Genomic DNA, 21,281 nt, shown 5'->3' on the forward strand with positions numbered 1-21,281 from the left:
GCCTCCCGAAACAAACCACAGAGCACTTGACATTTACGAGTGGAACCGGTCGGTTTACATCAGGAAGAGAGCCAGGTGAGCACGAGACTAAGGTCATGTCTAAGTTGTTTTTTTTTTTTATTTTTTTAAAACAGTTAAAGACAATTTAAACGACTCACCGACACACTGAGAGGACGTAAGAAAAGTAAAAATATAGAGGATGACAAAGATAATCGCATGTTTGAGGTAAGCGCGAGCTGTCCTCGTCTCCGATGTCTTCAAGCGCCTGGCGGAAGTGCTACGGTTACATCTCAAGCCTCGGCAGGTGTGGGCTGCAAAACCCCGCCCTGTATGTATGTATGTATGTATGTATGTGTATATATATATATATATATATATTTTAAAGGTATCACAACACTTATTTAGCCTTTTTATTGCGTAAAGTAAAATAATACGAATGAATGAATACACAAAGAAAGAAAGAAAAAGTGTATCGTACTGAAACTATTTCATCGTGTAACTGAACATTCTGGCTTTGTAAAACATACCTAAGAAAAAAATGTAATTGTTGTAATGTTTTGTAAATTATATTTTCACATTTTTGGAAACACCATGAAATTTGCATTTTTTTTTAAAACAAATACCTGCACAAGTCTAATTACGTAAAAAAAAATATGTAAACGAGTCGGAAGCATCAGTAGAAAACATGACCCCAGCGAGAGAGCTGCCAGTGGAAACAATGGAAAGCATTATAAAGCTCATTCAAATAGGTAATTCAAGTCGAGGTGTGGAAAAGGGTGTTTGAAATTCGGAGGAAGTACAAACAGAATGGGAAGGTTGGGAAAGGAAAACATTCAGGTCGACTTAAAAAAAAAAATAGGTAATGCACAACAAAAGAGATAATAACCAAATGGTCAGGAACGGGAATCCATGTTTGCAGCAGAAGTGTTAGAAAGCCGGTTGATTGAAATGGGATCTGCATGCTAGAAAAGTTTAGAGGGTTAAAGAGAAGCAGTCATGGACTTTTGATGATTGGATGAAAGTGATGTTCAGTAATGAATTACCAACCTGCATTTGGCAAATTTTCTCTGGTGCAGATCCAATGAAACAAATTTCCACAGTCATTGATTATATAAGCCGAGGGAGACGGCGGCCACCACCTCTACAGTAAATGTACACCGCTCCCATTCCATCAACCAGAGCTGCTTTGGTGATGCTGAGGTCATTTTGCACCTGCCACATTCATTCCGTCACAGAACAGACGAGGATGGAGCATGTGCTTCAAATAGTGAAAACGGATGAAAAAAAAACTATATATGCACACCATACTGTAATGAATGCAGTAATGTGCTGGGAATATCCATTTCCATAGGTACAGAAGCACATTCTAACACCTTCCCTGCGTTAAGGAACAGAAGTTTAATGGATGAGTTTTAAATAATTGTACAAGACCCCCCATTTCCCTCTGAAATTAAGTAAAACAAGCGTAGTTACAAAAAAAAAAAAACTTCCATGGTTAAAACAGTATTAACCCACATTCATGTTTCTTCTACCTTAGATACAAGAAAAGTATGTTTAGGAGTAGAAATGCAGCGTTTAGAGCGATACGTTTTATTGAACTTTTTAGTATTTGATGGATCGCTCACCAGTGCAAGTAGTGTTAACTTAAGCTCTTAAGAATTGATTTAAAAGATCATGACACCACATGAGAAAAAAACAAACAAAAAAAACACAAGAAACAGATGAAATGTTAGAAGAACAGTTTAATCATACATAGTCACAATTCTGCTTCCAAAAATGAGTTTGTTTTCTTAATCTAACATCTGGAAATGTACATAAGGCCACCTGAAAATGTACATGACTTTGACAGTGTGACAAAACTCATATGTTCATATTTATATAATTGACAATATTTTACATTGTTTTGCTTACAAGGTTGTAGCTGTTCCAAAATACAGCACTCTTCTGTACAAAAATAATTCTCGTCATATCCTGTGAAGTTTCCATGGTAGCAGAGAGGACTAAAATGCAGCCTCAGTTTTAGTTCAGAGTGTTTTTTTTTGTGTTTTTCTCCTTTTTAAACTGTCACACATCAGAGAGACTATCAACAGTGGATATTAGAGCTTCAGTACAAAGAGAGGCTGGCCTTTCCATAACAGATTAAAAACAAAAAAACCATGCCAGATTGTGAAGCCATAAAGATTTTTTTTTTCTTTCTTTAAAATAACACTTGATCAAATAAAACTGTATACATTATATTCAAGGGGAAAGGAGTGATGAATATACACACATCTAAATGCACATTTTTGCCTTTTTCTCCCCAAAAAAGTGTAAAAGACATCCCATTTACAGCATCAACGTTTACAAATGTACAACTGTACAGACGAAATAAAAGCATCACTACAAATTTAGAGCAAGGCCTGTCAAACACCACGACTAGACATATATTTTCAATTCAACTAACAATCTTACACATATTAACTGCACATATACTACATGTAATCTACAATTCATATGAAGCAAAGAAGCCATCACTACGAGCGTTACAGGTGAATTGTATAGCTTTTGATGGCCCCACCGGCCTCCACCGCTGCACTTGCATACCCAACCAAATGAAAAAGAGGGAAAAAAATAATGTAAATTAAAAACAGAACCATTAAAAAAAGAAAAGAAAAAAGAAAAAGAAAAGAGGTTCTTTCAACATCCCTTTCTTCAACTCATTCCACTACTTCTTCTTCGTTTCACCTCAGGATACAAAGCTGGGATCAACTCCACTTCACCAAATTTTTTTCTTTTGGACTGCTCTGACCTTCAGGCGGTGGGGGTCCCATCACTGCAGCCGGCCCCCCGACCCAAAAGCAACAATTTACTCATACATAAAGATGCTATACATTGCTAAACTACTTCTACGCGAGAGATGAATATTCAGTACATAAAGATACTGTTTTCTAGGGCAGTGTTCATCTCAAACTACAAGACACATAAGATGTTACACGAAACATGATAAAGAAAAGGAAATCATTCCAAAGATTAAAACCTGTCACAGCATGTCCACGCATACCCCGCTCCCTACCCACTATCCCCACAAAAAGCCTCCCCACTATGGTCATTTAATTTTAAGATTAAACCAGGTTACACGCCCGCTGTACATACGAACCTCATGCTCCGCTTCCGTTAAGCTAACGGTAGCGTTTCTTCTTGTAAAAAACCCGAGTGATCACCTGGATGAGGGAAAGGAGAACGGCTCAGAATGGGGTTCAATGAATGCAGCAGCTCAGGTTTGCCGGTCTGTGATAGATAGTAGTACCGAAACATGCGGCAGACTGCGAGCTGTTGGAGTAAACACACGCTCCCATCAAGTCTGGAAAAGGAGGCAAGGTAAAGCCACAACTGGAACACTACCCTAAAGCACCAATCCCCAACACCAAGCTAGCGAAATGGTCGAGACGACCTCTGGGTGTGGCTGTGGCACATAGTGCTCACCTGTGAAACGAGGGGTTTACGTACCCATCCATACTGTGTAGTGCTATTTGAAAGCTAATCCATCAGCTGCTTTGGCATGGGAAACACTTTTACTGTGCATGTGAGATACAAATATAATATTCAATTGCCTGGACTTAAATAGAACAGCTGACACAGTAAGTCTGGTTAGAAAAGCAAATGGAATTGTGTTTTAAAGGATCCCTCAGAATAGTTTTTATAAAGTCACTTGCTGGTGTTAATTGTAAGAATTGTAAATTTCAGCAAATGTGTAATAAGTTCTTTTTTTCTACAGAGAATTTACAAGGTAAAAAACTAAATGTACAAGGTCATATGAAAACCAGTCAAATACATCAATAACATCATTAACAATGGGCTTGTGCTTTACCCAGGGGAAAAAAAAATAAAGAAAAACATTACAGCCTGCTGACTGTGCGTCCCCTGAGGGCCTCACAGGGGACCTGCATCAGGGGTGGCAGAGTGGCAGGGGTCAGTTGTCACAGCGTTCTTAGGTGAAGTTGACTTGTCTTTTATTTAACTCTTTTTTTTAAATTCTATCTTTCTTTTTTTTTGGTAATTCAAACCCCCTCCAAAGAAAAGGGACGACAGTGTGTCAAAGGCTAACCCCTAAGGCTAAAGGAGAATCTCTCACAGAACAGGGGAAAAAAAAAAAAAAAAAAAAAGAAAAATCGGGGTTCTTCAACTTCTTCAAGGGATCCAGATGTCAATGTGACTACATGAGGCCGTTCGTGGGGCCACCAATGGGACCCAGTTCAGAGCCGCTCTTCATGTAGTACTTCTCCAGCTTGGCCAGAATGTGCTTCCCGTATGTGTACTTGCGCAAAGTGGCAATGTGAGGCCGGATCTGAGAAAGGAGAGCAGAGGATAACGTCTGAATCTCATTTCAATCATCTACCAAACTGAAATTCCACCAGCAGATGATGCAAAACCATCAGATAATTTAGTAATTTAACACCAATTTACTTTAACGAGATATAATCTATCGTTGCACTCAAACGTTCAGTCGTGCATGAACAACAGAAGAAAAGACGAACTGGAGAAGCATCAAACCAGCTGTGATACCAGTCAACATGCTGACATCCTTTCCCACTTACAAAACGCCCAAAACTATTACTATTAACAAAAGTTATTTTGAGTGTGGGAGTTCAAATTTCACATGGTCTTAATCATGTAATCATTACTATATTAATATATTAGACACATTTCCAAGATAAGCTGGTCCAGAGCAGATTTTAAGAAAACAAAATGAGGACAGAGGAGATCAGGAGAGATGAGAGATGAGACAAGCAAAGACTGGTGTGGGGCACAAAGATCACCTCCCTGTGGCTGAGGTGCGTGGAAAGTTGGAAAAGTTAAGTCAAAAGAGTATCATCATTTCGAACGGCCTTAGAGATGAACGTACACATTTTAATGTTCAAAGGTAAACTGAGATCACTCTGTGTTTAAGTCACATAAATTACAGGACACACAGCTTACAAAAACCCACAAACAACCCACAAAATATCTTAGGAGTTAAATATTGAAAATGATGATGTCGCACGAAACGATACAGTTGAAGTGTCAGTCGACTCTGAGGGTTTAATAATCAGGCCTTTGGGTAAAGATTGGGATTGGCTCCATATGTACCAAAGGCGGTCTTTGTGATGGCTCTCACGGCAACTCTCTGACCACATTTTGCTATGACAACACATACTGTAAACATTAACAGGCACGCAGTCACAGCTGGTAACGCATACAGACATGTAAACAAACTCGTTCATTTGAATGAGCTCAGCCTCTAAAGCCACACGGGAGGCGTGCCAAACAAACCACTATAAATACATTCAAGCACACACTAAGATTCTTTATACCTAAAACAGTGCATTTGTGCTTTGTCACTTGTAAATAATCAAAAGGGGAGATAAAACAAATATCCCACAGCTCTAACACCACTCAAAGAGCTTTGTCATATCTACAGGCTTTTTTAACCCATACAAGTGGTTGCATTGGTGCTGCTTAAAGGCTTTAACAGAGGCCGTATGTGGTCGGAATATTTACATGATGAATATTTTCTGACAAATATTCATCTGGAGTAAATCATGACGGGTAAACATTTATCTAAGTTCCTGAGAAAAAAGTAAACTTGGATGCAAAGAGCCACAAAACTGGCGTCTGTGTGCGGTTTAGTAGGGCATTCAACAATTTCCTAAGAAGCTACGGCTGCGTGACTAATTGCAAGTGCAGTCGCAATGTCAGCCTGTTCATTTCATTACTCGTCTATGTGAACATGACGGCTCATTCTGTCTTAGAGAAGTTTGCCAATTTTCTACACTGCTAATAAAAAGATGACTAGCTCCTCTCAGTTTAGGGAGTGTGGCGTGTATGGTCACATGACTTTCCAGCGAGGACCAGGTGAAGATGGAAGTTGAGCTGAGCGCCACAAAACTGGTGGCCAAAAAGAACACTACCTCTATAGAGGGAGGATTTGTAAGTGCAAACGGTTTATTAAAAAAAAAAAAAAAAAAGTGGTTAGAGTGAACCATTTTAAATATCTATTTAAAGTGTAAGTTAATGCTACTTCAGCTTTAAAGTTGAAGTTACTTCCTACTTAAATATCCCTGTTTGGGGCAAGTTTCACTAATACAAAGATGTTTTTTGAATAAAATTTTTGTAAAAAACATTTTACTTTTAAAAAAAATCGGATTATCTACTTGTTGTTGTATCTTTGAGTTGAGAAAAACTGAATTCAGTAATTCACGTGTGCATTTTTCAAGGTAACCAAGTAAGGTGAATCATGCCCTCGTTAACCGCAACACGACTGTTCCCCCCCTAATAGGACATTTCAGCCCTATTAGGAACTCTTTTGCTGAATGTGGAGTCTTTTAGGGTAAAAACATAGACTTGCCATATCCGAGCACGTGCACAGGTAACTTTGAACTCACCTTGTGCATGATGATTTTACGCTGAGCAGGTTCTGCCATGTCGATCATTCTTTGGACAACATAATTGGCGTACTGGTCCTTCATCATGGTGTACAAGGCGCTGTGGGGCCCATCCTTCTGGCAGCACACTTCGTCTATCAGCAGAGCTCTCTCTGCACGCGAGGAGTGGATCACGCACTTCTCCACGACATTACTGAGGAAAAACAACCCAATTGTTACACACAAATTACCTGATGGACTCATATTCATCCTATGGGCTTCTTGAGAGGATTAATGCCTGTTTTTAAAGGGTGTGTGTAAACAAATGATAAAAAAAAAAAAAAGAATTATACAAAATGTTTGGAGGAGATAACAGAGTTGGTGAAACACTTTCATGGTTATAGTTGTGAACAGTGACATAAATAAACCTGCGTATTTTCAATAAAGACAGCCTCCTATAATCCAAATGTATCAGATCAATGCATGTGCATTCATTGCAGGTGTTGGTGACATGAATACAGTACATGCAAAAGTCTGTAGAGCAAATTAATGGGTGTGCTTGTGACAATGTTTATTCCTTTATTCTGAAACAAAAGTTGGTAAAGAGTAGTTAAGACTGTAAGTGGTACATATTTTATCTTGATGACGTTTTTGAGTGAAGAATCAAACGATAACAAAAGCTTCTATTCTAATGTGGCTCTGCAATGTGCTTGTGGTGAACTTCCAAGTGTGTCATTATTTTGTTGCACCTCTTGTATTCAATGTTTCTCTTTTGTGATGTCTGTTCATCCTGGGAGGCTTATTATGGATGGCAACAACTATTTCGGAGCAGATAATCTTGAATTGTCACGGCATGAAAAGCACACGTTTAACCAAAGCCACACAAACATTAGCTCAACCTTTTACCAGCCTGAATCAATACACTTGTGCAAATCCTGCTATGGTACGTGCAAATGTTTGCTTCAGAGAAAGCCTAGGCTCTTATTTGAAACCTTTTCCAAATAACCCCTGTGGTTTACATTTCTCCTGGGGCAAATTAAAGAAAGAACCCCCCCCAAAGGATTGTATGAGGTGAACAGCAGTCACATAACAAAACAACTAGCTGGTGTTTTAATGTGGCTTGCGCAGACCTCAGTACTGTTTCAGCTACATTAACCTCCTCACCCGTGTGTGAGACAAACCCTGGATATTACAGATAAGTCTGATAAAGATCCTCTCATTTAATCTGCTATCAATCAACTATATAATTCTTTTTAGCTTCAACTCCAGGCTGATCTAAAAGACTGTTGGATTTTTTCAGTGCCTTTTTGTGTAGCAGAGGGAAAACATCTTCTCATTTCATTAAGACAGTCTTATGATAATAACAAATATAAACTTCTTGAATTCAAAGTTGACTGGAGTGATTCTATCAGCAACGACTGGACACACTTACGTAGACAGCCATATTCGAATGTTGCCGTAAATAAGACCTTCATTTTAATAAGACACTGCGACAAGAGAAATCGCAGTCCCAGGGTGATGGAAAAATCTGAGTAATGGTTCTTATTTTCAAAGGGAAATGGCTATAATGAAGGTTTTGAATTTAGCTCCACGTAGGACGGAATACAGGCTTCTTCAAAAACAGGAATATGAATGGAATATCCTTCATTCAATTCCTGTAAACACCATAATCAGAGTATTGTTGTCCATGTAAACCGCCAAGGTTAAGCATATAACCACCTACCTTGCAAATTTATGTTGGCTCAGGACAAGAACCTTTCCTCGAACCTCTGCCACAATCTTGCTCTTATCCTCTGGCCTGCCGTGCTCCAAAACATGCTGAATGACGTAGTTACCATACTGATCCTGCGGGAGGCAGCGGAGATGTAAGTGCAAGGCGGTGCAGTTTCAAACTGCTCAGTGTTTTTTCACAATGATTCAGTGAGACAACCTTTGATCCGATTGATACTCATGCAGTAATTTTCACCACTGGTCTCAGCTGGTGTGAGATAATCATGCATCTCTACAATGACAGGCTGACGAATGAGTGACACCCCCATTTGTAGCATTGAAAATACCCTCACGTCATCACTGCAGAAGGTCAGACAAAACAGATGCTACTGGTTTGGAGTGTTGCTGACCAGACAATACAACCAATAGCATCTTTGCCCCTTCAGAAATGGGTGATAGACAGTTATGGGTGTGACTTTAGTGAGACAAGATGGAGACAAAAACTCACCTGACCGAGCAACAAATAACACCACTCAACAGTCAATCTTGTTAAAGTAGTAATTTGTTGGGTAGGTAATCTGATCTCCACCTTTTATTTCAAAGTGTTTGCCTTCGAAACCATTTTCTGTCAATCCGTTTTAACCAAACCTGAATTGTGCTGCTTTTTGGACTTTAAGGTGAATTACAAGTGACTTAAACACACTTGTGGACACTTTGGTTGAGAGATACAGATCTCAGGAAACTAAACCAATACAATTCGGTGTGACCAAGTTAAAAAGAGAAAAACAGATTGATCAGAAAATACTGTCGGCAAAAAGAGGGATCAGACAGAAGATAAGCATGTGCCTTGTGAATCCTGTGTAGCACAAAGCAAGAGTGGGGGTAAAAGGACAAGAAAAAGGCAGCTCAGAAGGTTAGGAGACGTGTGTAGAAGGTGGGAATTGGACAACTAAATGTTAAGTTAGACTCTTTACAAAAGAAGAGATGAGAGGGGGAAACAGGAGGGAAAGACGGGGACATCCGCGAGAGAGAGGCAAATTGCTCTGACCTTGAACAGTGCATCACGGGACACTGTATAATATGTTTTGGGTGTCATCTCCAATGAAACGCCTTGATATTTCTAGATGGAATAAGTGAGGGGGCAGGGTGGATGTTTAAATAATCACATGTCAGATGTAATGACAGCTAACAGCACAATTACATTCATCCTTACACTTTACACTTAGCAGACCACAAATACACAGGAACAATGAGAGGCTAAAAAATATGAAATGCTCAAACATGAAGGGATCATGCCAATACTCAAGACACATCTGAACAGTGATCAGCCGCATCTAGCAAACAGAGAAGTTACATCAGCAGTTCAGTGTGGGTTTTGAACTGGGGTAGACAGCTGTGCTCACCTGGCCCAGCTGTTCAGAGTGCTGATGAAGCTCTTCCAGGATGGGCAGCGTTTGCTCCTGAGTGCAGTGCTCCAAAATCCTCTGGATAACTCTGCAGCCGTAGGGATGTGTGGAAAGCACAAACACCTGCAGAACGGGGGAAAAGCAAGAACAGATCAACACAATGAGACGGCTTCACAAAGATCACAGCACAACCGCAACGATAATGCGGCGCTGAAAGGAAATCTGACCGAATCTTTTCAGTCTGTAGCGTAGCTAAATAAGCGTGATCAAATACACCCTTTATAATAAACAAAGTGAATGCAGCTCAAATTCTGAAGAAAAAAGGTTCCATGTTTACTAAAACAAACAAAAATTAGATTAGCCACACAAACTATAGTGAATCCATTATGAATCAAACCAAACTTTAGTTGTATTATTTGTTCAAGGTTCAAGTATTTTCCACAATACTTTCCATATCTTGTGACCCATTTATTAATAATGTAATCCTTAAATACACTTAAAAGAAAAAAAAGGAGGTCATCTTTTATTTTAATTAGAACTTCAATATTTGGATTTCTTAAAGAAACAAATCATTTGAAGCTAGTTATTTTACATTTCATCCCTGTGATATCGCACTTGTGGATGTAATGGACGTGTAACTCTTGTTTATATGTTAGATTCTCTTTCAGTAGGGACATTTTATTTCACAGACAGAGTTATGTACTACAAAGCAAGCTCAACACAGTTTTTCTCAGCATTAGCTGGCTCAACAAAATCAAATCAGAGATAATGAATACTAATGGGACAGTTCCGATCTTTCTTTATTATCCAAGGCTTTCCTCTTCAGGCTGTTTGGGTGTACACGCAAAATGAGGGGGTTTACACATCATTTGAAGCTTCTTCTGCACAAAAATCCCTCAAAGCTTTATTGATAATAAGACCAGGTTGTTTGACTGGAGAAGCTGAGAATCTATACTGCCAGTTATTAATTCAATACTATGTTCTTATCAAAAGAAATTATATTTAGTTCAGGTTGAAAACCATGGTGGGTCCATAGCTTAAACACACCTGACTAAGCCATTTGTTTTGCTTCGTAGTACTCCTCGCACTACTTAATTTTGTTCTCTTTATATAAACAATAAGGACACGTGCTTCAATAAACTGGCCTGACTGGTCTGCTCTGGAAAGATGATTGAACACCAAACCTTTTTGTAACATCAAACATAACAATAACTGTACTAATAATTATCTCACCTGTCCTTGGAAAGCATCAATAATAAACTGCAGGGCCTGTGGCTGGACACATTCGATGCACTTCTGCACCACATGGTTACCATTCTGGTCCTTCACACACTTCAACACATGGCCATCCAACTCCCGTACAATGTCACCCTAGGATAAACATACAACAGTTTATCTGTTTAAACTAAAGTTTTAAATGCTGAACTGATAAAAGATACAAATATAAAAGTAAAAACTGTTCAAAGAGAAGTGAAAGCTCACTTACAATTACCTGCTGATCTGAGGAAATGGACTCCAAGGCCTTTTGAATGACCCTGCAACCATACATCTGCAAAGCCAGGGGGAGAACATGTCCACGAATGCGTGTTGCTAAAGCAAGCTTCTGGTCTGCGCTTCCGAACTGCATGATTTGAAGGACAAAAAAACATTTACATATATGCTACAGAAAACAAAAACAAAGTTTCTACTGAAAGATAAAAATCGCTCAAACCTCAAAGAACTTTTGAATGACATAATTCCCAAATACATCAGTCATCAGTTGATATGCTGCTTGCAGAATCTCTCCAAACACCATCTGCCTCTCAGCAGGAGTGGCCCTCTCCAGCTTCTGCTGGATAAATCTAGAAACAAAAGACAAGAAAAGAGATGAAGAAAAAAACATTTCAGTTCAACAAGGCAATTTAGACTGTTGTAAACAGGAAACTGTAGGAATCTAGTTAACACCAGAAAGCAGATCGAGGATACCTGGATCCATGCTGGTCTTGGGAGAACTCCACCATGTGTCCTGGCAGGTCGCGGAGTTGAAGATTCGGGAAACGGTTGTTCCTGAAGTCTTCCAGTAGACGGCTGCGCCCAGAGGGCATGACATCAGAGCGACTGTAGCGGGGCCGAGACGGAGGGAACAGCTGGCTGCTGGAGTTGAACAGACTGGATGTACCGCCGGTGCTTCGGTATTTGGCCTCAGCTCCAGGAGCGGCAGAGATGTAACGCCCACTGCCATTTGTCAGGCCACCTAGAATTATACCATGACCATTATGACAGCACATTGCTGTGATTTAGAAAATGATGTGCAAACAAAGGGGTCGTTAAGCTTACCTAAGTGAAGGCTGGAGGAAGATCCATGAGACGATGGCAGAGAAGGTGGAGGAGTCAGTGGGGAGTGACCTGGTGTTAGGCCAATGGGGCTGGGTGAAGATGAGTAACCAAGGCTGTTGTAAAATGGCTGGCCAATGGGAGTTAAACTGCTACCACCTCGTTTGTATAGGTCAGAACTTGCCAACAGGGAGTCCCTGCGAGATACACTGCTACTTGTAGAGCTAGATACTGTAAAAAGGAATATTGGAGAGCCAGTTTAAGAGGAGAGGAATTGATTTAGAAAAAAATAGTAAGAGATATGTTGTATATTTGGGAAGAGACAGTTTCCCAAAAAATAGCAGGGATAAATTGCAACTGATGATCTGCAAACTAAAAGACCGTTTCTTTCTTTGGGTAACTTGTAGTTCAGCTACTGACCTGAAGAGCCAAAGCCTCCAAGAGCAGAGCCCAGACCCACGCCCAGAGAGCCGCCTGTGCTGCTGAAGCCCAGGGAGGAACTTGGTGGTGGCGCCGCAGAGTTGTGTGAAAAAAGGGAGCTGCTCTGAGAAGTGTTGGGTACCGATCCAGAGCCATAGAATGAGCTTGAGGGCAGGCCACTGCTTTGCGGGGGAGCCTGCTGCTGCTGCTGCTGAGGCTGAGGTTGAGCCATGGAGCGGTACAGTCCGTTGGCTGGCGGGCCAGACATGTTGTTACCGGAGCCAGAGGCAGACGCTGCTGCTGCTGCTGTTGGAGAGATTAGTATCCAAGATTGGAATTTTTAATTCACCATCAACATGAAATCCCAGCATCCATGATGTTGTATGCAACAGAACAGGGTTAGTTCTTACCAGCCTGTGCTGCTGCAGGGTTGATGAGGAGAGGGGTCTGGACGAGACGAAGAGGCCCACCTAGGCCGGTTCGGGCACCAGGGCCCATCACCAATGCTCCAGTCTGGTCATAATAGGCAGCAGGGGCCAACACCTGATAACCTGGGGACAAAACACAAAAGGAAAAAGCATAATATTCTTGCTTCAAATGTTCCATCGACCCCCAGATTCTATCCAAAACAACATCAAAGAGTGAAAATATGCATTTAATTGTTAATGCGTTGGGCTAAACTGTGGCATTTTGGTTAAATGAAGTCATCTTCTCACCAGACATTCCTGCATAAGCTAGTGCAGGGTTTGCAGCAGCTGCAGCTGCTAAAGATTCCTGCTGACTCTGCTGGCCTTGCCCAGGTGTAAGAGGTCGCTGGCTGGTCCCTGTGCGCATCACCTGGAGGAAGAACAACAACAAAGAAAGTAGAGGTGCTGTCATACTTGCACCAAGGTTTAGAAAATGTGAGTAAATGAGGAACAGCCAACGTTTAGAAAATAGAGAATGGGCAATTATGTCACAGCACATTGCTTTCAATTCGTTGTTGCCTTACCATAAAACTACTGAAACAAAACAGAGATCAATAGCAAATTTGGCCCTGGGGAGTGATAGAGAAACTAGCTTTTCTGACAAAGATTTCTAATGATCTGGACTTATAAAGAGAAAAACAAGAATAAGAATAAAAAAAAAAAGCCATCAATCGAATACATAAATGTGTCGACAAAATATTTTCTTTAAGGAGTTATGACAAAGTATGAATACTCATGGTTATATTATTCCAAGGTCCTTTCTACCAACCACAATCCTTTACATGCAAGTAATTCTTCTCTTCCTACAAAACAGAAAGCTCACTCAAGAGACATCCCACAGTGTGACATCTTGGTACAAGTAATTAATTACACATTCGAAAAATTGAAATAAAATCATCTAAATTTGGACAAAATCTACAAGAAACACCCAAGACAGAATAAATAAATAATGCCGACCTGTTGTTGGCCGGGCCCTGGTCCCTGATTGGATGCTTGCTGATTAGCCGAGTGGTTGGCATTAGATGCAGCCTGTTGCTGGAAAAGATTGGCTGGGTACACGCCCCAAGGAACACTGTAGTACTGTGGAGGAACAACTGTGGGGCCTGAGAATAAAAGGATGACATTATACTTTTTCATGATTGGAAGCTGGCGCAAGAGCATAATGCATGAAATTTTTGCTGGATTTCAACAAAAGCTTAAATTGAAAAGCCAAAAATTGAATGAACATAAGCTGTATGATCACCTCCAAGCGTGGCCGCTGCTGCCAGCCCAGCGGCAGTGTAGGGATCAGTTCCAGGGGGGCCAGCATTAATGATGTAAGGGTTTGACACAAATGCAGGAGCAAGGCCAGCTAGGTAATAAGGAACAGTAATACAATTTATGTTTCCACATCAAGCCTCATTCAAAAATCTATACAACAGACATGTAAAGACCACATTGGACTAATGTAGTTAAACTGTATTATACAATACAAAGTACTAGAAACCCACTGGGACGAACAGCCCGTCTTACCGAGATGCTGTTGCTGAGCTGCAGCCAAGGCATATTGTTGTTGCTGAGCTGCAGTGAGCTGTTGGACAGTCAGGGGATTAGATCTCTGGAACAACTGAAAAAACAAAAGATCACAATCTGTTGAGCAACAGTTAGATGGTATCATCAATGTGTTTCGTGCTGCAACGGACCTGCTGTTGAGAGCTGTAGTCAAACAATCCGACTGGAGTTCCTGAGGAGTCCACCTGGATCTGGTTCCCAGCATAATCGAACTGTAATGACTCCACACCCGCTTGCTGCTCCATGCCACCCATGTTCTGCGCTTCTTGATTATGGAAGTCCTCCGCCTGGACCTTGTTTTGGGCAGGATTCTGTTGCTGGAGGACGTGGACGTGGTGCTGTCCCATCATCTCCAAACCTGTCTGACTGGGACCCATCCTCTCCACAGCCTCGGTGGGAGAAGCTTGACGGCTTCCAGGGGTTGGACTGAAAAAAATCAAAGTAGCTAAGGGCTAATTGGATCCCTTACAATCAGCCTTTAAGTGTCTATATAGACCCAGGTTCGACAGTTGCTTATCAAAATGTTTTACTCGGTGTTCAGCATCTCAGAAACTGAAATACAGATTTGGTTGATTTGTTTTAGCAAATTACTAGTGTCCCTACTCATCACTGCTTTTAATCCACGCAGGAAAAGAAACTCACCAGCAAAGATCCAGGCGTCACTATAGACACCATTTAGTGTGCAGTGTCAACCGTTCTGTCGCGTAGTCCCAGTTCTAATGACCCAAGTGTCTGATGTGTATTTGGCTCACCTATTATAAGCTGGTTATACTCTGTTGATGACTAAACTTTCTGATTCAAAGAGTGCAGACCAATTTCTTCTTTATAAGTTGTACGGCAAAACTGTGCAGGTGTGCATGAGTGTGGGATAAGAATCTAAATATCCATCGATTTCCATTAACCTTACTAATTTCTTTGGTTAACAGTGTTACCTTTGACAACCCTATTATAAAGAAAACAATTGTGATCTATTCATTTTAAATTGCTGTGACAGGAAGACCTACTTAAAGTCTTTGCAGTCTCTGTCCATGCCATTCAGCAGAGCTCTTCCATTGGCCTTAGCAGGATCACCATCCTCTCCCACCTTCTCTGGGATTTTATTTTCCTCAAAAGGAGACACCTTCTCCTGGGCATCATTCTTCTCTCTCCCGTCTTGGTCAACATCTCCTCCACCCTGTAATCAAAAACCCATACGCTCATTTGTTATTATTATTTTTTGGGGGGGCTTTTTATGCCTTTAATGATAGGACAGTTGGAGAGAGACAGGAAACAGGGGGCAGAGAGAGAGGGAAGACATGCAGCAAAGGGCTTACCGGTGTGGGACTCGAACCGGGGCCAGCTGCAGCGAGGACTGTAGCCTCTGTACATGGGGCGGCTGCTTAACCCACTACGCCACCGCCCGCCCCGATACGCTCATTTATTTCTATTTTTTTTTTTTTTAAAACTTGAAAATAAAGTTGAAATAAGAAAGGCAACGCCTACTTTTATAGTTACAAGTAGCAGAGATTGTTGACTTACATAACCACCGTTCCTGTAGCGACTGTCCATTTTGTCCCCTGGAGAGGAGCTCAGGACATATTCCACCATGCTCACCCCCAGGCCTCCACCTTCTGAGCGAGGCGATAGCACGGAATTGGCATCACCATTGCCATGGAAACCTTGACCTGGCCGCCGCTGCACCATGATTGGTTGAGACACTGAATGATCTAAATGAAAATAAGTAATCAAAGGGAAGGTAAACCGTGAGGAAATCAGTCAGCCATAAAAGTTGTTTTGATAATATTATTGTATCTATAATTTATGAAGCCTCTTGTGGCAGTAATAATTTTAGATCATCTGTCACTGCACAGTATCCCCAAAGAGCTGCTTCAGCTCTGCCAAACTGTTGGGATGTCTTGAGTGAACAGCTAAGGGTTATTTTACAGCATCTCTCTTCATTTGAAGACTGAGCTTTGACTGAACCGCTTACAAATGTGTTTCATCTTTGTTTGAAGCCATTGTGTGGTGCATTCAACACTAAACGTTGAGGTCCACGCTCCTGAAGTATTGCCTGAACTTCAACTGAGTTAGCTGGTGCACAGCAAATCTGATATTACTCTGTAAGGGTATAGATTAATAAAAAAGGACAAAAAATATATATATATATATATAAATATATATATATATATATATATATATAAGAGCCACTCACGAGACGATCCCCATGCGTTGTCCCGCCACTCCTCACCAAGAAGCATCCCTTTCCTTCCATCTTTGGCCAACTCGTCAGAATCCCAGAGCTTTTTAGCTGGTAAAAGCTAAAACAGCAAACAGAGCAAAATATATTAATTCATTTGATCAGTTATTCTAAAATCAGAGCATAGGAGAAGGTAAATAAAACACATCACTGTAATTTATGCAGCTGGTGAATATCAGCTATAAATCTTGGGACGAGCTGATGTCTGGGAGCTTTTGAGACTTGGACTGCAGCGTCCGTCAAGAGGAATAATATAAATGATGCCCTGAGGTTGTTAAAGCCGAATATTATAAAAGGCAGACAGCTTTTTAAACCATCAAATCCAGCAAGCTCTTCATGCTGTTTTCGTACACTAGATTTTTCTGATTCTTCTTTCTTTTTCCGTTCAAAGATGAAAAGTGGAATTGTTGTCTCAGTTCGTGTCCCAGTTGTTGCTACAGATGTGAAATGAGTGCAGCTGCGTTATTTTATCCACAAGCTCAAGATGGTAAAACTCTGGGCTGTTCTCAGTTAGCTTTTCCAGCTCTGTTGTTCGTAACCATTTATTTATTTATTTTTTTACACAGTCCACGCAGTTCATTAAAACAAGTTATTTCGAGGCACAATTTTGTATTAAATCAATATCAGCCCTTGGAAAAAAGAAAAAAATATATATATTTGAATGCAATTGTATATAAAATATTAAAATCAGGTCTGAAATTCTACATCTGTACACATGTTAAAATATCTCCATGCCTGCTCTATCTTGGATCAATCTGTTCTCCAGGAAACAGCAGTTGTAGGGAAAAAAAAAAGAGAGCAAGTAGAGATAAGGACCGACCGTGAGTATCAAAACGCCTTACCTCCCCCATCCCCCGTGACTCCAAAGCAAGAGCTTGAAAGTCGTAATTCATTTCATCCACAGCTCGGACCTAAGACACAAACAAAAGGAGAAGAGTTTTATGAGAAACAGCTTAACGTTCTAAAAACAAACAACGAAAACTCTTGCCACATCACCACAAGGCTCAACTATCAGATATACAGAGCCTTACAGCTTAGGTAAAAAGAGTTTATTGCATTAGGAAGAAGATCAAATCTAATCCAGGAAGTTCAGTACAGGCAAGAAATTCATCAATTTAAAGGGATATCAGATGCCAAAACACAGCAGTTTATCAAATAATCTCAAACAGGATTTTACAACTCCGGCTTGGTTAACATGGTGAGAATCCCAGACGTTCTGTACCATCACAATGACCATACCGTCCCTGTATCGGTTTTCCTCATGTGAACAAAGAGGGTACCTTGCTTTAATACACACAGAACTAACAAATATGCATGGAGCCAGAAACCAAATGTCGCCATCATGAAGGACTTCTGAAGTATCCGATATAAGCCATCACACACCGAGTATGTGCAATACATGATGTGGTGTCAGAGGTGGCTTAGACCTTTTTTGGCTGCCCAACACAAAATGTGTAAACATAACCTTACAACACCATGCTACAGACACACAACAAGACAGTAGAGTTTGAATGCCTAAAATGAGCCTGTCCTGTACATCTTGATCTTCATGTTGTTGTTCTCTGGTGTTGCAATAACATTTCTTGAACTATGAAAAAGGAGCAAAACCTGACATCTCTGTGGAACTCTGCTATTTGCCAAAAGAACAAATAATGATAAATTTGGTGTCTTGTGTAATGATATCTGTTTGTGTAAACTTTATCAAGTTTAATATCACTGCAATAGGAGTCTTCTTTGTAAAGGTTCTTCACCTGATCAACATGGTTAGCATCTCCAGTTGGCCAGCGATGCTTGCTGGGTGTAAAACCTACAAGCTGCTCTCCAGGCTGTCTCTGAAAGAAGTATCCGACTGTGGCGTCATCCTGAGATCTTCCACTCAGCGGAGGCTGCGGCGTACCTGGGGTGGGGTGAGGACCTCTGTCCATGCCCTGTAAATGTGGTGCTCCTGGAGCCTGCCCCGCTCCCCCAACTGTGGTCAGGGGCCCTCCAGCAAGAACTCGCACGCCTCCAGACTCAGGAGCACCATTTGCATGCAGCATCCCACCTCTTGTCTCCTGCCAGGCCACGTCATTCATACCTAGGATGCTGCATGGAACGCTCATTCCACGGGAAAGCCTAAACAAGGCGTAACATAAAGGAAAACAACATTAATATTGATATTTCCAAACCATTTTACAGTGTGCATCCACTTTCTATGCCATGTCTTAACAGCACAAACGTTTAATCCTGAACTGCTTAGTTTCTAATATTAACAATTCTAAAATAATAAAAATTGCCATGTCATCCTGATGTGTTTCTCCCTGGACATTGCAATACATACACGTGCAGTATCAATATCGTAAGACAACATCCATATTCCAAAGACATTCTGACGAGAAACAGGACAGGCAGTGGTGTATTATTGAGGGCTGGAATCCACTTGGAGGAAGTGCTGCTTTTGAACATATTCCTCAGTTAACCAGCATGCGCCATGTGGAACACAAGCCACATCAATACATCCGAGATTAGCAGCATACACTGAAGTAGTTTTTATATGACAAGTCGTATGTTAAGACAACGTTCAAAAATGATGTTGTACTGACACTGTACAGCCATAATAGACACATTTTGGTTTTAAATGAAAGGGAGAGCATCATAATTTATTTGCATCACTAGTGTCCATGGCTGTAGTGCAGAATTAATAGAAAGGATAAATTGAATAATAAAATTCTTCTGTTAATCATCTGATCTTCCAGATGGAGCCAGACTTACAATTCACTTCACCTGTATCAAGTTTAAACAAGCAAAGACCTTTGACATTAAGTATGTTCTTGTTAGAGAAAAAAAGCCCTGTGTGGTTCTCCATATGACACAATACTAGGTAATCCTCTATCTGATATGACTTGAGCCATTTCATTATCCTCCAAAAAAAGATAGTGTAGCAACTAAGCAGTTGCGGTGTCCTGGCCTTTCAGTTAATGGAAGCTGTAATTTACAACATGTGACCATCATCGTTTGAAAATAAAAAGAAAGGAAAAACAAACAAACAATTCTTCTGTGGAGCTTTAGGGAGTTAAACTATTTAAGTAGGCCTAATCAAAGGATTCAACCAGAAGAACGCTGAATAGAGTACAATTTAATTGTCTTCGCCAGATCAGAGCTAATTCCCGACAAGATAACCCTGTCTGTTCAAGTCTAATTTAATTAAATCGCTTAGTCTATAGTAGGGTACTGTGATGACAATAGTAGTCTAATATAACAATAAGCCGACAAAAATGATCAAAAACAAACAACTGTTAAGATGTTGATAGCGTACAAAACCGACACCTCTGTTTAACGTTAGCCGTTAGCTAGTTTGTTATCTCAAAGCTAACGTTTCGCTGACATTAAATTTGCGTAAATTATGGCTAAACAGACAGACAATTGCAGCCACCTAACATGGCTAATATTAACCTTAATAACCACTGCGGTAGAATGTTAGAAATATGTGACAGAAATTAGCACACAACATCCAACATCAACTTTTAGTGGCTGTGTTCAAATTTAAGTGCACACCTTTAGCAAGAATGCTAACAAGTCCGCTGCTAATATGGAGGCTAACTTACGGACGTTGACAGGATATCTACTCAGATATTTGATTTAAACGGCTGATGGTAGCTTGTAATGTTGGTGTCTAACATTACCTTTATTTATTATAACTACGTGCGTTTGTAGGAGATGGACATCATTAACTCTGGCTAATGTTACTCACGGGAGTGAGCTTTAGCAACCCCCATGGCTAATTAGCTAATACTAACGGCAGCGGGCCTGCTGTGTTTATTATTGGTTTGTTACGCTGGACATCGAAGTAGATTTGTAAGCTGAGTTTTGTTTTACAGTTCCGCGATTGACTCACATGAGCTCTTTTCTCGAATCATCCTATCACATTTGCTATACGCAAAAAAACAAGCAAACAAAAAAAAAATCGTTGCAAACCATGACAGCTAGCGCTAAGTGCTACTTGGTGTTGTGAGCTAAAACATCAGCCAAACACTCAGCGGCTAAACAACATGGCCCCCCTCAAGTTCCAAACAGAGGGGCCTTAACCGCTAAACAAAAGGGGAAATGCTCACACCACGGCGACCGCCTTCAAAGCATCCACTTTACAAGTCTTGTGCTTTCTTTATGAACAAATAAATGGAAATACTCACGCCTTGTCGTGTCGAGAAAGGGTCTGTGCTTGTTGCACGCCGTCAACCCTATTCTATATTGTTTTGTTTCCTTGGACAGAGCGGTGATTTAGCAGGGCTTGATAGTCAGAGCTAAGAGTTTGCCTCCGCTAGTGCCCCCTCCCTGTAAATAGCGTGAACTACGTAGACATGCGTATATCATTAACAATAAAAAAATACCTTTCCCTAACGTCTCACTTACATTTACATACCAGATAGAAACCAGCTGAAAACGGTTATTATTGTGTTTACCGACTCGCATTTCAGTATATCAAATTGGTGATATATCCCGCTGATCCGTCCCCGGAAAGCACACACATTGCTGCTGTATAACCCATGAATTATGTCTTAGTTTTGATGAATGTTTGTAGTATAGTGACAATTTTTTTTTTTTTTTTTGACAAGTCGATAAGAAAAGTAACCAAATTAATCCATGGTTTCGTCTACATATTCAAACTAGAAGAGGAACTCATATAGTTGACACTTTGAATACGAATTGAACAAAAACTCCGTGTGATACATCGTCATGCAGTGGGATTCGGTTCATTTTCGCTGGTCCTGAGTCGGGTGGATCCTCGTGGTCTATGACCCTCCTCTTCATAGGGAAAACC

General features: G+C 40.6%; 1 protein-coding gene across 8 annotated transcripts; it reads right to left on the bottom strand.

The window, feature by feature from the left end:
• Positions 1 to 1,724: 1,724 nt before the first annotated feature.
• On the bottom strand, positions 1,725 to 21,259 carry pum2 (pumilio RNA-binding family member 2). Of its 8 annotated transcripts, none has more exons than XM_075459100.1 (23): positions 20,653 to 21,259; positions 18,235 to 18,598; positions 17,326 to 17,394; positions 16,439 to 16,544; positions 15,766 to 15,953; positions 15,252 to 15,421; positions 14,379 to 14,673; positions 14,209 to 14,302; positions 13,940 to 14,047; positions 13,654 to 13,799; positions 12,946 to 13,066; positions 12,640 to 12,780; positions 12,230 to 12,535; positions 11,813 to 12,040; positions 11,462 to 11,729; positions 11,208 to 11,337; positions 10,983 to 11,117; positions 10,730 to 10,867; positions 9,494 to 9,619; positions 9,139 to 9,210; positions 8,104 to 8,225; positions 6,402 to 6,594; positions 1,725 to 4,324 (listed from the first exon to the last, which is right to left on the bottom strand). In XM_075459100.1, exons 2-23 carry the CDS (start codon positions 18,583 to 18,585, stop codon positions 4,193 to 4,195), a joined length of 3,639 nt encoding a protein of 1,212 aa, XP_075315215.1. In that variant the 5' UTR covers positions 18,586 to 18,598; positions 20,653 to 21,259; the 3' UTR covers positions 1,725 to 4,192. The 8 variants fall into 8 exon arrangements, with proteins under 8 accessions (XP_075315215.1, XP_075315213.1, XP_075315214.1 ...); XM_075459098.1 differs by lacking the exon at positions 20,653 to 21,259 and adding an exon at positions 20,358 to 20,508 and having other exon boundaries at positions 12,230 to 12,532; XM_075459099.1 differs by lacking the exon at positions 20,653 to 21,259 and adding an exon at positions 20,358 to 20,508 and having other exon boundaries at positions 10,989 to 11,117.
• Between the last annotated feature and the right edge of the window lie 22 nt (positions 21,260 to 21,281).

Source organism: Odontesthes bonariensis, chromosome 24 (assembly GCF_027942865.1).
Source record: "Odontesthes bonariensis isolate fOdoBon6 chromosome 24, fOdoBon6.hap1, whole genome shotgun sequence".
Classification (NCBI taxonomy): domain Eukaryota; kingdom Metazoa; phylum Chordata; class Actinopteri; order Atheriniformes; family Atherinopsidae; genus Odontesthes; species Odontesthes bonariensis.